General features: G+C 39.1%; 1 protein-coding gene across 1 annotated transcript; it reads left to right on the plus strand.

The window, feature by feature from the left end:
- Window positions 1–1601: 1601 nt before the first annotated feature.
- LOC141918672 (programmed cell death 1 ligand 2-like) lies at window positions 1602–8790 on the plus strand. The gene is made up of 6 exons (XM_074813434.1): window positions 1602–1656; window positions 2980–3342; window positions 4413–4697; window positions 5251–5391; window positions 6147–6188; window positions 8336–8790. Exons 1-6 carry the CDS (start codon window positions 1602–1604, stop codon window positions 8416–8418), a joined length of 969 nt encoding a protein of 322 aa, XP_074669535.1. The 3' UTR covers window positions 8419–8790.
- The last annotated feature ends 8299 nt before the right edge of the window (window positions 8791–17089 follow it).

Genomic DNA, 17089 nt, shown 5'->3' on the forward strand with positions numbered 1-17089 from the left:
GTTCCATTCTTCATTCAGTTCTTCCCTCTATGTCCTCCTGCTTCTAGGTAGGTTGTGTGAAGATGTGAACACAGCAGGAGATGGAGAATGGTAAATTTCTTTATAGTATTAACTCTGAAACACTGGTGGCTACATAATGAGTGAAATTTAACCCAGCTGTCAGGGCAGTAGAGGATCTTTTTTCTGCCTTCAAGGAATGGAGGTACTGATGCTGATGGTTTTTATTAGCTCCTTTCTCATACAGCTAAAATATTTATGCTTTATCACACGTTAATTAGCGGCAGCTCAGTCCTCTGATAAAGATAACTAGCTTTTATTTGCATGTAATAAGTCTGCTTACTGTAGTTTGCATATCCACCGTTATGGTGACATAAATGTCACCTTTAGCTGTGACATCAAAAGATTAAGATTTAAATTTCCAGGAAAAGTCCTCTAATTTTGGCTGCTAACCTTGCTAAAGCTTGAGCCTGACTTTGTGAGGTACTGAGAGGTGAAAGGTGGAAGCAATCAGAGAAATGCAGCATCTGAGAAAATCAGAGCCAGAATGTTTTAAGTTAAGCCACAAATGAATGGGGAAGTAAAATTAAAAACCCTCTCCAGTAGGTCTAGCTCTGGGGAAGTCTAAAATTGCTCCTTCTCTTCTTTACTTCCTTATGCTTATTTCTGGATCTCCTTTTCTAATTTTTCAGATTATACTATATGTTATCATGCTTTATTCAAAGTAATTATTCCTTCTTTTCTCTTTAGTTTTATAAATGTTGTCCCTGGTTTTTGTTTTTTGCTTTGTTTGTTACAGTTCTGTTGATCTGTATACAAAACTACAGATAATAGTTTGCTTGTTACTGGAACAGGAAGATACTCTAAAACTGGACTTTCTCCTTTTGCATTATTTCAGGGCTGTTGGTTTACTGTCGGTAATACAACATACTTTGTACACGTCAAGCGCTGCCACGTGCAAAGTGAAAGAATTAGCAGCATTAAGTCTTCATATCTAATCCATTCTGAAGCAAACTTTAGTTTACCCACCCCAAGGTTTTCAGTACTTAACACTGTGTTCCAGGTATCTGCTGGTCTTGAGGTTAAAGAACTCAGTAAATATCCTCAAAAAAGTATGCAAAGCAGAGTTGAAACAAAATCAGGGTTAGCGATCTTGTAAACTAGGTAAGGTGTTAGTGCAGGCAGTTAAAAAAGTCTGCTTTGGCATGTTTGTGAAGTTCTCTCACATGTGAGAAGCCGCTGCAATTGATTTTTATTATTCCAGGGTAAAGTTTCAGTGTGAAGTTGTTGTAAAAGCACATCCCTGTCAGACTATTTAAGATTGCCTGCAAGCTACAGATCCTGAAAGCCTCACGGGTGAAGTTGTGGAAATGTTTTATTTCCCTTCATTGCCTCACATCAGTGGTTCATATTCCGTGTGTGTGCACAGGTTGTTGAATCAGGATTTTCTTTGTTTCTAGTGGTAGCCTAGTGTTTTGGGGAGTTTTTGGCTGATTTTTAGCTGCGGGTTTTGAAGGTTAGCATGGCTCTAATCTACTTCAGCAGAAGGTGGTTGTTGCAAGTTCTGATGCAATCCTACTTTTGTTTCAGATCCACCTGAGAAAATGTTCCAGATCCTCACAATGCTGTTGCTGGAATTGCAGCTCTCTGTGGTTTCAGGTGGGAGAGAAACTACATTTCAATTCCACCAGCAGAACCAATGCAGCAGATACCACTATGCTCTCAGTACATGGGCTTCAGCACCTCCAGCAATACTTTCATGAATAGCCAGTGATGTCTGGAGCCTCTGCTTTGCAATGTCTTACAGAAGGCACCGTGTACTAACTGCACACGGGACAGATGTCTGCCGCTTTCCACAATCGAGCTTCTTTAAACCATAGGGTATTGACGGCTGAGGTGTCCCGCATTAGCAGGCGTGGCTATGAGAGGGGAGATGGCCAAAGCAACCTAAGCCCATTGTAAAGCAGAACAACCTCAGTGTGAGGCAGAGTCAAGTAAAACCACATGTATTCCCCTGACCATGCCTGTAGCAGGAGCAGCCTGCCTAAAGCCCAGGAGCGGCCTGGCACTTTTTCATACTATTTTTTCCCTCATTATGGTTGTATTAAAGTGAATAAACAAACATTACTAAGGGGAACTGAAGCCTTCCCTGTAAGTATTTCACAAACACATGAAATAAAAGAAATGCATAAGCATTTGCATGAACTTCTCTTTTGAGTGTCACTATCAATACTTCCAAGTGCTTCTGAATTAAATCTATCAATATATGGTACATCCAATATAGAAAGCAGTAACAAGGTATATTGAATGATGTGTCATGAATAAGTCTCATTTATCAAGTACACTTTAAAATGGTGATCTATTCATAACTATGAATTTCAGATTTGGTGAATGGCTAAGAAGATTACTTTGATATACTTTCTGTAATACTGTTGCATGTATCTGAGAAGATGCATGGGATCAAATGATACTCACACAGTCCCAGGATTGTGGAGGACTGTAATTGCTACATGGCAGTTCTTTCAGTTACACTTATCCAGTGCTTATCCAGTGTAATCTTTACAAAGAGAAAAGTGATTTTCTCTTTGTAAAGGATAATGAAATTAGACTTACTATTTCTACAATTAACTGTTGCTTTTATGAGAATCTTAGGACATATAAGATACAATCACAGTTTCACAGAAGTGCTCCCTGTGTTATCACTGACCCAGCCTTAAGTTATTCCTAAAATGTGAAAATAAATCCTTGCTCATTTTGTCCTTGTTTTTCAGACTCTTAATCAATACAGAATATAGATAATTTGCTATAAATACTACTGACATGGTAAAAACATTAGTGTGAGTAGGAACAAAAAATCCTTAAAACTTTTAGTGAAATCAGTAACCATATGCCTGACTACATGACACCTTTTTGCCCAAATTTAAAGAAAACCAAAACATATTTTAATACAACAAATGAAACTGTTTTCTTTCCCTGCCATAGCTTTATTTACAGTTGAAGTTCCTCAACAGCTATACATTGTGGAGTATGGGAGCAACGTGACCATGGAATGCAGATTCCCTGTGAATGGTTCGTTAAACCTAGGACTCCTGACTGTTGTTTGGGAGCAAAAAAGGCAGAGCCAGTCAAAATCAAAAGAGGTGTACACACTCCGCAATGGGAAAGCATTCCCTCCATCCCAACATCACGATTACATAGGAAGAGCAGCACTTCTGCACAGTGAACTGAAATTGGGACGAGCTATCCTTCAGATCACTAGCGTGAAGATCACAGATGCAGGATCTTACCTTTGTCTCATTGACTACCAGGGCGTGGACTACAAGTACATTACTTTGGAAGTAAAAGGTTAGTGGCTGAATTGAATGTAAGTATGTATTCATTGAGATATCTCTACTACATTCCTACAGGCTTGTAGAAATTGATTAATTTGGAGGAATTTGTTGCTAATTCTCTCACCAAGACCCTGTGCTCAGCTCCCAGGTGATCCAAAGCAGTAGTCTTAGTGCTCGCTGGTCTTCAGTTCAACAGCCAGCTGAGCTTCTCCTGGAGCAGCCTGTGCCAGAGAGGGAGAGCAACTGTGCCCCTCTGTCCTTCATCCCTTCTCCTTCTTCACACACCCTCTTCTCCAGTGTCCCCACACCCCACCTCTCATTTGAAACCCTGCCCTGTTGGGCCACCTCTAGCCATTCCCAAAAGTTTCTCAGAAGTTCTTTAATTTACTTACGAGCACTGCTGCAACTACCCAAGTGACTGGGAATTCCCTGAGAGACTGCAGCTCCCAGAGCAAGGGGCCAAATGGACATTAGCAATAAAGGTGTACGTTACTGGACAGCATGATAGACCAGTCTTTGAAAGGCTTCTGGTGTTTCCCACTAACTGCAGTATGTCCATGTGATACAAGGCAGCATTCATTTCCCACACAGCCATTTAAACAATGAGCTTTGTAAAATGCAAAAATGGATACAGCCATTTTTAAGACCCACATTGGTTCCTCTGAACTATCCTCACAGAAATTCTAAGTTAATTTTGTTCTAATATGATGAAAATATCACACTTGTTTATAAGTTGTGGTAAAATAAACATTAAAAATGGCCTTTGTCTTGAAGTAGCATATTCAAAAAGTGAAAACAGAATCCCATGAGACTTCACTTGTTTCCTCTGTATTGATGAATTATAAATTCAGTGTCAGCTGCTGCCTTGTATAAAGTAGTGGAGTAAGTTCTGTCACTGTAGGTGTGACAAGGATTGAACAATGAATATTGAATTGTTCTACAAAACATCCTTCATAATTTCAAATAAGCGTACCTCAGATACAGCCATAGGCAAAGTATGGCATTAAAAGGAAGGAGGAAGAGTCAAGTGGGAAAATTACTATTGTTGCGTAAAGTAATTTTCGTCAACTTCTTCTTATGCAGCACCCTACAAGAAAATAAACACTCAAGTAATGAGAAAACCAGGTGAAGACAAGTTTGTTTTCATGTGCCAGGCAGAAGGCTTTCCTCTGGCAGAGGTTTCCTGGCAAAATGCGAAGAACTTCAATCTCAGTGGATCTGTAAATACCACCTATACGCTGACCGCAGATGGCCTCTACAATGTCACCAGCATCCTGACATTCAAACCAAATATGAGTGACAACTACAGCTGTGTGTTCTGGAATAAAGAACTAAATGGAGAAACTTCAGCTCACCTTTCCACTTTAGGTTTGTATCACCTTGAATTTGTACAAGACAGGGAGTATTTGTACATACATCGTGTCCTCCGATCCACCACTGGACTTTGGTTCTAGAAAACAGTGTAATATTGGAAAAGAAACAAGTCAGTATTATTTACACCTTTGAAGCCTCAGCTAGCTTGCACTCCAACAAGCCAGTCTGTTGTTTTTCTTTATATTTTAATTTTAGGGTAGCTCCCATTATTTGGCTGCCAGTACAGAGGAAATCCTTTAATTTGTACGGGTGTCATCCCTGATCTAGACTCCTAATTAATTTTTCTTCAAATGGGATACAGAAAAATTGCAGTAGTGCTCACTCAAATGCCATACAAATGAGAGATTTAACTAATTTTTTGTAAAGCTTCATCTAGTAATATTGCAGAATACAGTATTCCTAAAATGAGTGTAAAACACTACATTGATAAATTTTAAGGATCTTTTGTTCAGTCAGAGCAAGACAGTGGTGAATCAGAACTGCCAAATTCATAAATGATGTCTGTTTTGTAAGTTATAAATTTACTTTCTTTTCATGTTTTTGACAGCTTTAATGAGCACACAGTACAGCGGACAAAAATCCCTGATCTTATTTATCATTCCCATGTGTGTGATGGTAGCTGTCCTTCCCTCTGCACTAATAATCTTTCAAAAGAGAAAATCATTCAAGAATGGGCAACCCAAAAAAGGTACATTTTGCTTCAGAGAGTGAATCTTTTCCCTTATTCTTTATTTTTCCCGTGAACAACCTTTTGGAAATTTTAGTAACTCTAGGGATGCTTGTGTGACTTTGGTCGTGTTTTATTTCTAGATGCACTCTGTTCTAAAATGAGATCTTGGATCATTTGAGTTGAGTTTTATTTTCCTCACCTTGTTACTTACATGGGACAATGTATATAGGAAGATACATTTTTTTAATCTGACCAGATACTATTCTGTAAAGAATACAAACAAGCTTTGGCTTGGGTAAGAAGGGCTGTAAAAACATGGTTTGAATGGTATTTTTCTTCATGGCTACAAAAACACTGTAGCTACAGCATATGACACAGAACTTTTACTTTCCATCTCCATTAAGGCTGTATAACTAAAGTGGTATGTTGTACTGGACTATTACAAATAGTGTTTATTCTCTTGTTTACAAGTGCAATAGTGGAAAGATAATAAAACAAACAAGCTATTATTCTAGTATTTTCTTGCACATGAATAGTCTCTAGTAAACTCAGACAAATATACTGTCATGAAATGAAATTCTTGCTATTAAGGACTTCAGAATTTAGTTCAAAATTTGTAAAAGAAAAGAAGTGTAGAGAAGTTTATGTATTTGGCAGGAGTTAATAAACTTAAATGTGCTTAAAGCTCAGTTTGATCTAAAAGTTTGTTGAATTTAAAATCTATTTTATATGTTGAATATTTAATCTAAATCTGCATATATTTACTTTAACAGACAGGAAAAGAAAACTGAACCCTAACCTGAAAGAGGAGAACAGTAAGTCATAGGGTTTTCTATATTTATGCTTATACCTTTTTCTTTTTTACAGCTAAAATCTTTATTGATGGCAACTCAAATAATATTACATCAAAATAGAGGCTAGATTTGAATTTAAATTCAACTTTTCTTCAATTTTCAAAAAATGCAGTACCTAACATTATGACTTTCTCACAGGTGATGTAAAAATTTATAAATGTTTGTTCCCTTTCACTGAACTCCAGATAGCTTGCGTACATAGCTTGGTATACACCTCTGTATACTATCTGCAGTTCTAGCAGCCTCATCTGAGTAAGATACACATAGAAAGCTGGTTGTTTTGGATGGCATCAAGATTTTTGTGGTAATAGTGTGTTATACTTTTGGCTCAGGCCACAGGTTTTAACAATGATACCTCATTTATCCGGAATATTAGATCATCCACTGAGCCACGTATCATCTTACAAGTATGTGACTTCCCTAGACATCCAGGAATTTTTCATGTTGCAGAAGTAAGATAATGCCTAAAAAAGTGTCAGGATGCATATAACTGTCCTGTACTAAAAAAGAAAAAAAGAAACCATCATAGAAAACTATAAGCAATATGATAAGAAAGCTCTTAAAACACCTACTTACATAAATCAGTTTTGTTACCTATAAATAAAAGTCTGATAGGTTAATGTATTGTCAGGAGAGAGGCTGTGGCAGGTATTAGGTACGGTGGCATTGGGTTCAGCTGTAATTGCTGGAGTCCAAGCAGACCGTAACAGCCTATTGAGGCAAGCCCCAAGGCTGCCTAATGTGCTCCAGAAATATGCATGATTGTCCCCCAAGGAGCAAAGCTGGAGTAAAACTGTGATGCAGCTGACTGAGCAGCCTGAAGAAAAAATACATAGCAGTTTCTGGACATGTGGGCAACTTTGGGCTGTTTCAAGGACAGGATTTACTTGAGAAGCCACCCATGTTTCTCATTGCTAAAAAAAAATACATCAAGAAGTCACCAGCTTAAAAAATAACCTCTGTAGGTGAAATGAAAACTAGGGATTGGATGGAGAGGGCATGAATTCACTGATTCCCATATCACCTCAGATTGTAGTGCTTGCATCTTATCAGTAGCTATACAATCCACTGCCATCGGTATATATTACAGTCAAAATAACACTTTCAGAAAAACACTTTCACCCTTCAGAAATCAGCGTTGCTGTAGTCAAAGGCCCTTTCTTATTTCTCATGTGATGGTGTGAAACTTCAGTGGAATTATGCCATGTGCAAATGAACAAAAGCTCAAGGCAAGCAGCAATCTGGAGGACAGTGTTGGTACATGTCCGGACATAATTCCAGTGCATATTGTCTGAGCATGGCGTGGCTTCCTGTGGCTTTTTTTATTACTGTTGTAGAATTTTTTCACTTTGTAGGCCCTAGCCTCCTCTGTGCACTTACTGAAATGAAGAAATTAAAGGAGAGGTAGCTGCTTTTTGTGGTTTTGTTTTACTTCTTCATTTAATGACCGAAATCTTTGTGCAACATGCAGTAAGTCATATGACAAACATTTATATTTCTCAGCATCATATATTTTTAAGAAACACTGGAAAGAACCTTTTTTCCATGATGAGTAGGTACTTGAAGCACAAAAGCCACAGATACTTTACCAGAGAGCCTTGGAAATGACCCACATGGCCCTGGTTACAGGAACAAGGATTGTTCACGTTACCATTTTAATTTACAGCTCAAGCTGTATCAGCACTGAAGTTGTAGCACATTTGAACTCATCACTGAAGTCCCAGTTCTGCAAACTTTTATTCAGATACACAGGTTTTACTGACAAGCATTCCCATGGATGCTGTCTAACCAGATTTCAGGGTTTTTATTTCATTTATATGGCTGAGAGTCAGTGATAGCTTTGATGTAATAGCAAATTCAGAATTTGGATCACAGATAAGAGAGAGAGAGAGAGAATACTTCTCTCTGGAAACATTGCAACAGGATGCCTGTTGTAATTAATGACAGCTTTAAGGAGCCATGGTAACTTCAGAACGGCCCAGAAAAGCTTACATGCAATGAAGACAGGCCTTTCACTCTTTACCACTCAGTTGTTAAAATCAGGCTATTTATTTGCCCAAATTATTGCAGATTTTAAAAATAATACTATTCCATTTTCTTTCTTTAAGGAGATGATTTTAATTCTCAAACCGAGGCTTTATACTTGTCAACTGTCACGGCTTCAAGAGACAATGGGAGTGTGGGTCTGTGAAAACTCTTCATATCACATGCCTTAATTTGCACTTTTTGTATCTGTTTTTGGGGACTTCAAAGGAAAGTTATAGCACTTTAGTTTTGGGATAAACAGTAAACTTATGGGGATTTATTGGCACTGCAGCAACGGAAAGCTATGCCTCTTCAGATACCATATCTTGAAGTTACTGAGAACTATGCTATCATGAAATGTGGTTTACCATTGTGAAGAGGTTATCTGAGTGCCTTTGATACACTTTATTTTTGGACTTACTGTTGTTCAAGGAATTTTTGTTTAAGAATGCCTTTATTAACTGTTCCAGTCTCAGGAATGTTGCTTGAATTCAAACATCTTGTGGGAATTTGAATAAAAGATGTATATGCTATCTTATGTCTAAACAGTCATCTTTCAGGTGGAGACATCATTATATGCCTGTATCTCATTTCCAAACTTTGCAACAAATTAAACTGGAAATTACCACAAGTACCCATCAGCATGGCAATATATGGAAGATATTTCATATCACAAAAGCAGTAAGAGGTTGAAGTTAAATCAAAGAACAGACTGACCCCCCCCCCAAAAAAAAAAAATAAATCCCAACACCAACAATAAATCAACATTATGTCACAGAAGAGAATTTTAATGCACAGTCTATGTAAAACCCCTTAAGTAAGTCAGGTAAAAAATCGTGAACAGTGATGCTATAGTACATGACAGTAAGAAGTTTTACATTTGAACTGATTACTCAACAGAATTTTCTTTAGGAGGAATTTGGAAGCAAAAGTGAAAATGAAGCTCAGCTAGGTTTCTGCACTGATTATTTTGAAACAGTGATTTTAACTTTTCTCAGAGGATGAGTCTTTTCTATGCCAGGCACTTACCTGTTTTACTTTGTATTACTGGAATGCCTAAAAATTCCTCATTCAACTCCAAATATGCTGTGTACTGGGAGTAGCTTCTACAGCGCCAGTTTTGAAAAAATGCCCAACAGGAAACAACTTTACATCTTAGGTAGTCATCAGATAGTGAAGTAAGGGCACTGGGTAGGATTTGGCATACTATTTTCAAAGAGCACGGTTCTTGTGAGCTGCATTTTCTCCTAAGATAGATGTTAACAAGACTGAAGAAAGGTCTTCACATGGAAACTACTTTTGTAATTATCTTGCTCTTGGAAGAGTGCTATCTGTTTCACAAAAAATACTGTTATCAGTAATGTTAAGGTTTTCTTCATAGCACTTGCTCTGGATTTGACTGGGAGCTGCTTCTCCAGTGTCATGTTGCAGCTATTTACCCCAGCATGGAGTGGACCTACAGTGCTGCTATGAGACCAGAAAGACAGCATTCACACCTCTTCTGTTTCACTAGGATAGCTGATTTTAAATAGCAGGGCTGCCGTTGATTTTACTTGTGGAAGAGAAAAACAAGTCTATCTCTGTCATCACCTCTACTTTAATATCTATGTATTGTACCTTTAAATACTCATTTGTAGCCACTGGATTCAGCTAAGACAAATCCACACTAGGCTTGTTATGTCCTTGCTGACATGGCAAATCAGGTAGATGTCAGAGAATCAGAGGCAGCTTCTTGAAGCATTGCTTAGCTTCAGATGCAATAGCAGCTTGGGGACTGCCCTGGCTTGCACCATCTAGCAATACTTAAGGGTCAGTGCATAGGTCAAGCAATTTCTCCCCATGTCACATCTGTACTCTGCTGAGAACTACAAGCCCCTTCTGTCAGCCACAGTGAAAAATCTACCCCACTGAATTCCTGGAAGGTCTTAATTTTGCGTTTTTCCATTTATTTTTTCCTCATAATCATAAAATGTAAGTAATTCAAACTTAGTTTATGTGGGTGAACATAAATAGTACATGACAGTCTCTGAAATTAGATTATGGTGATTATCTTTGTTCCTTACTGAAATGAAAGTCATCCTGACATTATCTTATGCTGTTGAGTAAATGTTGCCTTGGCGTGGGCAGGAAGAAAAGGTGTGGGCAGCGCTTCCTGCCCATTTTACAGGCATAGCAAACACTGCCCTGCTTTCCCTCTTAATGGTCTGTACACTGAAATGTTTCACCTGCCATCCCTAGGCAGAGGCAGCTCAGTTTCACATAACAATCCTATGCCCTATTCATTTCATACGAAAGGAGCAATAGTACTATTTACTGTAATAACCATAAGAATATCCAGAAATGTATCTTGGTTTACAAGTTCCTATTTTTACCAGCTCTCTCTGGATACTTATGAACTGCAATAAAAATAAATCAGGATGATTGTCACATCTTAGTATGTGAAAGTTAGCTTATCAGCAGCTTGACCAGTCTATATGTGTCTATGAATTCATGCATGAGTTGGTTTTTACTGTAAACCATTAAGCATATGATATGTGTGTGATGCGATGAGTCTGTTCTTTCTGCTTCAGCTACTGTTTCACATTCTGTTATCTTGAAACAGCTGAAGTAAGAGTTTTCAGATACAGGTAAACTGCCTGCAAAATGTTTGAAGGGTTTGTTTTTTCTTTTTATAGTTTTGAAGTTTGCAGTGAGTCAAGAGCTGATATTTTTAGACTACAAAATATTAAATACTTTTAGATGAAACATAAAGATAAGTTTGTAGGGATTGACTTTAAAACTTACTTACACTCTCAACTGACATTTTAGAGTGGCATAATGGATATCTTGCATAGGAACCTTCAGTTATCTTTTCTGATATGTACCTCCTCTGTTCATTTCCATATGTTTGTCCCAGCTAGGAGGATGTCATAAGCAATAGCATGTTAGTGTACTGTATAAAGGTATGGATTCAGTTAAAGTTAGTGGAATGTTTCTAAGAAAAGATGTGCAAAGAATCTACCCACTGGTTTACAGTAATCAAAAACATAGTTCACTGAATTTTAATTATGACCATTTTTCACAAGCATGTTTAAATAAATTATTTAATTCTTCTCATCTGGCTAAGGAACTCTACTTTTGCCATCCTCTGACCTGCTTTACAGTCACATGAAGTGACATATTTGCCATTTTAGCACAGGAGCTACAGGCAAATTGGGTGATTAGTTTTCCTGCTCATTCCTCACCTCTGCTATTTACCACAGATTTTAAGGGCTTGCAGTAGGTTCATCTGGACTTTTCTACCATAGCAACATCTTTAGTATCTGTGAGTTGCAGCTTTCTCTGTGATTAGGAGCACAGATGAGAATAAGATTAGCTCTGTTTTGTACCACGTTCACCTTCATATCAGCAACAGCCTAAACCCACTCCATTTACTTGATTTACATCAGCATAGACATGGATGAAAGAAACTGTTAACATCAAGAATGCTAATACCTTTGGAAAAAGACTGAAGTGGGGATTTCTAATGGCCAGTTGAAATGTTAGTCTTACAAGACTTACGTCTGCATACCAGAAAACTACCAGTTGATTCTGACCATGGCTTAGTGGGAGCAGTTGTGAATGCCTTTTAGAGGTTTGGATTGCCAATGAATAAAACTCTATGTCTTTCTTAAGAAAGAGTACAGTCATCTTTTCTTGCAGAATTTCTTCCTTCACTTGACAGAAACATGCTGCTTGCCACCAAGACCAGTAACTTCCTAGTTCACAAAATAGCAAAGGAGAAAGGTTTTACAAACCATCTCTATACTGTAAGGAATCACCATTACTGGAACAGATCTAACACCAAAGTTGGCTTTACTTTCTGTGGGGGTGGGGAAACAACTAAGTGACCTCCAGAAGTCCTTTCTAACCCAAAGTGACCTTTGATTGTAAATCTGTTGTTCAAATTAGCTTCTGTATCCTTTGCAATTATCTGACTTTTCTTATACTCCGATGAAAACGTGGGCCTCGGATCCATGACTGCCATTTGGTTTGACATGACATCCTAGTTTTCCTCAGCAGGTTGTCAAGTGTGCCCTGAAATACTATTTTATAGACAGAGCACTGTAATATTTCATTCAACTTCAATATGCAGCTGGTAAAAAGCAGCTGACACAGGTAAGTGCACTGTGCAAACACTGTTAAAAGCTGACTTGAAAGAAACATTAATTGAGTTCAGATATATTTACTTTTGGCTTTTATGTTTACTGCCCTTTTTCTGCAGCTGAGGTTTGTTTACTCACAACCCTCTTTCCTTAATGGGCTTTTCCAAGTGAGAAGTGAAATGCCTTTCATGCAAAGTCTGTGTTAGAAATCACTTTACATAAGGAAAGTGCAGTATAATTTTGAAGAGTGGGTTTAAGTGCATTCCTTACACACACAGGTTTTTCAAGCAGTGGGGCAAGATGACTACATGAGTCTCAACTGGTGAAGACTGGCTTCCTGTGGTGAGGTGGGAAATCTATGTAGTCAGAAATTTAGAGTTCTAATTGCAGTGGAAATGTTGCTAGCAGGAAGATTGTTGTGCTACTGGATGACTGCATTTGTGTATGAAATCCACCATTTTTCAGGTGAGATAATGAACATACTCTTCCCAATTGTCAGTCTTAACAATGCTCCAGCTTGGCAACAGCTATACCAAAATGCTAAGTTGACAAATGGTGAAATAACTCCACCCTGTATTCATGGAGCAGTAAAGTAAAACCTGGCAGAACAAAGAAGCCATATATCGGTGAAGAGACATATAAGCCTGAGAATGTCACTGAAAAAGGAGAAGCTTTTGGTGGAAAAAGGGAACAGAAGAAGGTCAACAATTTTTGTTTCAAGAGAGGTCCAGAATTTTGGTGAGAATAGTAAAGTCAGATGAAGCACTGGGAGCTCAAAGAATTTCCTGGTTCATATAAGAAGCCATGAACCGCTGAGGGATGCTTCTGTACATCCCCAAAATACTGCAACCCTAGTCCATGGAGCTGTCTCAGACTAGTGAGAAAACTGAGGCAGCAAGAGAGCTGTAAATTTATTGAGCGAAAGCAACATATTTAGATCTTGATGCAAAGTCTTTGATTTTCTGTACGTTTGCTATGCACATACTTCATGCTCCTAATGAGCTGTGAAGCAAAATGTAAACCACAGAGTATAGCCCTTGCTGAGATATTGGGGAATATCTCAGAGATAGAGCCTGCTTCTGGACTAGTTAAATACTCAAAGCCAGAAGCAGAATGTGGTTCAGCAAACTTAAAGATGGAGAATCTGGTGAATTCCCAGCTGAGAAGCTTATTTACATGACAGTCTAAATTTTGCGAAGCTGAAGATTACTATATGCTGTGAATGGGAACTATTTCCACCTTCCCATACATTCTGCTGTTGACATAGACTTAAGAGTTTAACTCCAGAAGAGATCACTGGTTCAGTTGTTGTAATTGCCCCCATGTTAAGTTTATGAAGGATAGTTCAGGTTCTTTATAACAAGCCTCAAACTTCACCTCTATAAAGTTGTTCAGTTTTCCAAAACTAAAAATGCTTATGACAATTGCTGCAAGAGAACAAAGATCAGAGCCCCAGTTGCTTCCACTGGGAGAAATTTGGTTAGGTCAGGTTTCCTGGATTTTCACAATGCTGAGTTGTACAATTGTACCCCACATTGGAGAGAGGAAGGTGAAAAAAGCCCAAGGGTGTGAAAAATTTTCTCACATCAGTCAACGGTCTTGAACAAGACATACCCCGGAGGCCATTTCAGGGCACAAGACAACTCTGCTCAGTTAGTCATTGCTGACCTTGTCCAATCTCTGATACTTCAGACAAGGAAGCCAAACTGTGTGCTGGGATAACTTAATATTCCTGGTGCTTCCAGGTGACTGGCTACTGCCTGAAACATGGAAATTTAGTTGTGTGCCTTGCCTGTCAGGAGAACTGCTAATGGGCAGAAGCTGAGAAATTCTTGACTCAAATAGGGTAAGCTATGAAGAATTGTAGGAAGTATTTAGCAAAATTAACTAGACAGATGGACTCACAGTCCCATGTAGAGAAGGACAAGGATTTTCTTAAGTCAAAGGTCATCAACCTATGCATCTTCTCTGGGCTGGGTCTCAATAAAAGTTATGCATCCTTTATCAATCTGCATATTTTCAGCTTCATTCTTTAATTGATCTGCCTCAGGTACCCTGTCAGTTACAGCAGCAGAACTGCATGTATAACTTAGCTCTAGTTCTGGGCTACATTTATGACTTGCTCCTTGATATTTTATTTCAAAACAAGATCATAACTGAGATAATTAAGCTTCCTGTTTCCAAGCCTGTATATTTGTCATTGCCCTTTGTAGTACTTGAGTACTCCCTGGATTTTGCGTGCCTGCCTGAGAGGGATTGCTGTTAAGAAAAATATCTCATTTAGGTTATTGGAGGAATAGTTCACCAGGATGGAAAGGAGACATTTAAAAGTCAACAGTGGGATAGAAATGAAGGTATAAAGTGGATCTGTGCCAAATGTAGTGTAGAGATGAGGCTTCCTGAGAGTTTCAGAGTAGGGAAGCTCAGAAGATTTTCAGTGAAAATAGTAGAGCAAAACCCAATCTTGTTTACAGCTAGAGCTCAAGCTAAGTTTATGGAAGAGATTGTATGACTTGGGTCTTGTGATATCAGGGTCCTGGACAAGGTAATCATGAGACCTTCTCCAATTCTGTGCTCCTGTCTTGAAGATCACACAAACCCTTTTTATGCATGTGGAGGTCTATACTTGTGAGGACACCAGCTTTCCTGGAGTTATAACTTTTGAGACACTGTTTCCCACCCAGTGTTGCCTGTATTAATTTTCCTTTATAACCCCCTTTAATAAACAAGAGTAACAAGCTGCATTTATCCACTACTGACCTCCTATTCAGAGACTCTGATTGCTTAGGCTTACAAACAAAAAAAAGGTCTGTTTTAAAAAAAAGTTTTGCCCTTGGTGTCTGGCCAGACACTTGTTCAAATCTGGGTTTTTCCCAGGAGAACAAGAACATGTGCACTGTTTTGATATATACTAAAACCTTACTTGTAATGAGAAACAGCTCTCATCTTGCAGTGTCATGAAGTAAATACTCTAGTAAAGGGGCCTGCTGATGGTTCAGAAACCAGAAGCCTTACAGTAGGAATAAGGAACAAGGTAAACCTTTCTTCAGACCTATGTGGTGATTCTTGTGAGCTAGTCATTCCCATGTGTAGGCAGATGCTAAGGCTTGCTCCACACCAGCCTTTCACTTCATAGCTGTCTGACAGTGGGAGCACTCCTGCAGAGGGTGGGTACAAGTTACTGCCCTGCCTGCTGCTCTGATTCTGCAGGCATTGGCCAGGTAATGTGGGTGCGTGCCTTTCACAGGCACGATATAGCATGGCTTTTTACAGAATTGGGCTTTGTGCCATGGAGATACATTCTGTGAAGAGCAGGTACAAAACCAGTCTGTGAGGGCAAAAGTGACACAACCTGGTTTAAATCCCTCCTTGTGACTATGAACAACCCTGAAAGTCTTTTGAACTGTTGATTAAATCCAAAAAGCCACAGGGAGCTAAGAGAAACAAAACTGGAATGAATCTGGCTTGTATTTTCAGTCTAATTCTTTGAATTTTTCCACTTTGGTAGATTTAAGTTAAACTTTTTATTAGCATTTTAACAGGATACAGGGTCTTTTAAAAATCCATTTTTGTACATGAAAAGAGAAGTTCCTTTTCTGGCTTTTAGAAGGTTGGGACAACAATAAGATAAGGTTGTGCTTGTTTTCCTCCGAACACCAGTAACTGGAGATCTCAGTGCTGCAAGCTGCTTTGTATAAGCAGATGTGATATATTTACAGAAGCCCACTGTACAGCAGACTGTACTATAGCAAATATACTTGAATGCAGGGAAATACCTGCTTTCATAAAGTGTCTGCTAAAAGCAGCAGCAAAATAGCTATGTTTCTCAAAAAGTAGGAACAACTGCATTGAAAACTCAGCTGCTCTCAGAAGGAACAAGGCAGTCTATTTTGGCCCCCTTTTCTATCTTGGGTATGAGTTCACATAAGAGGACTCAAAGCAGGGACTGTTTTTTTGTGCTGAATTTTGCCATTTGTCATCTGATCTATTTTGTAAGAAGCATAGAATTTCCTGAGAAAGGGATTTAATCAGCTGACTTCATGGTTTTGTAAGCTAGTGAAGCATCAACAGTATCTTCTATCTGAGAATCTCAAAGTGTTTTCCAAGTGTTTGTAAACACTATCATACTAATTTACTGATGGAGAAGGCAAGCATGTACCTTAATAAAAGCAGACTGAAGGACATCAAAGGAATAAACCCCACATCTCTTGACATTTCACCACCATCCCCATATAACTAGTTTTACTATCCTTGCAGGGTAAACTAAGTGACAGTGAGCTGCAAAAGCAGGCTGCCCCGTGAGGGGCTATGAACCAGGAGCAGAGGACAACCTCAGCACTATGCCCTCCCCAGCAGGGCACAACCCCATGATGCCTGAGCAGGACCAGGGCTGGTGTCACAGTCTCTCCACAACCCCTCACCAGCCAAGGTGACGAGTTAGGTCCAAGACCCACCCAGGGGATCCTGTTAGGCACAGCCAGCAGGCCTGGAGACAGGGCAATCTACAGCACTGACCCATGGTCCAGCCAGGAAAAGCAGTCAGGGCAGCACGGGACAGGACTGGGCACAGACCTACTTACAGCTCAGCTCTGGCAAGGCTTGGGTGCCTGGGCACGAGCTTAAAGGAGGCTCCTGGACCCACGGGCAGAGGGTGCATTGGTGGGGTCACCAATGAGGCTGGCCAGGGCAGCTATAGCCACATAGCCCCCAGCA

This window comes from Strix aluco, chromosome Z (assembly GCF_031877795.1).
Source record: "Strix aluco isolate bStrAlu1 chromosome Z, bStrAlu1.hap1, whole genome shotgun sequence".
Classification (NCBI taxonomy): domain Eukaryota; kingdom Metazoa; phylum Chordata; class Aves; order Strigiformes; family Strigidae; genus Strix; species Strix aluco.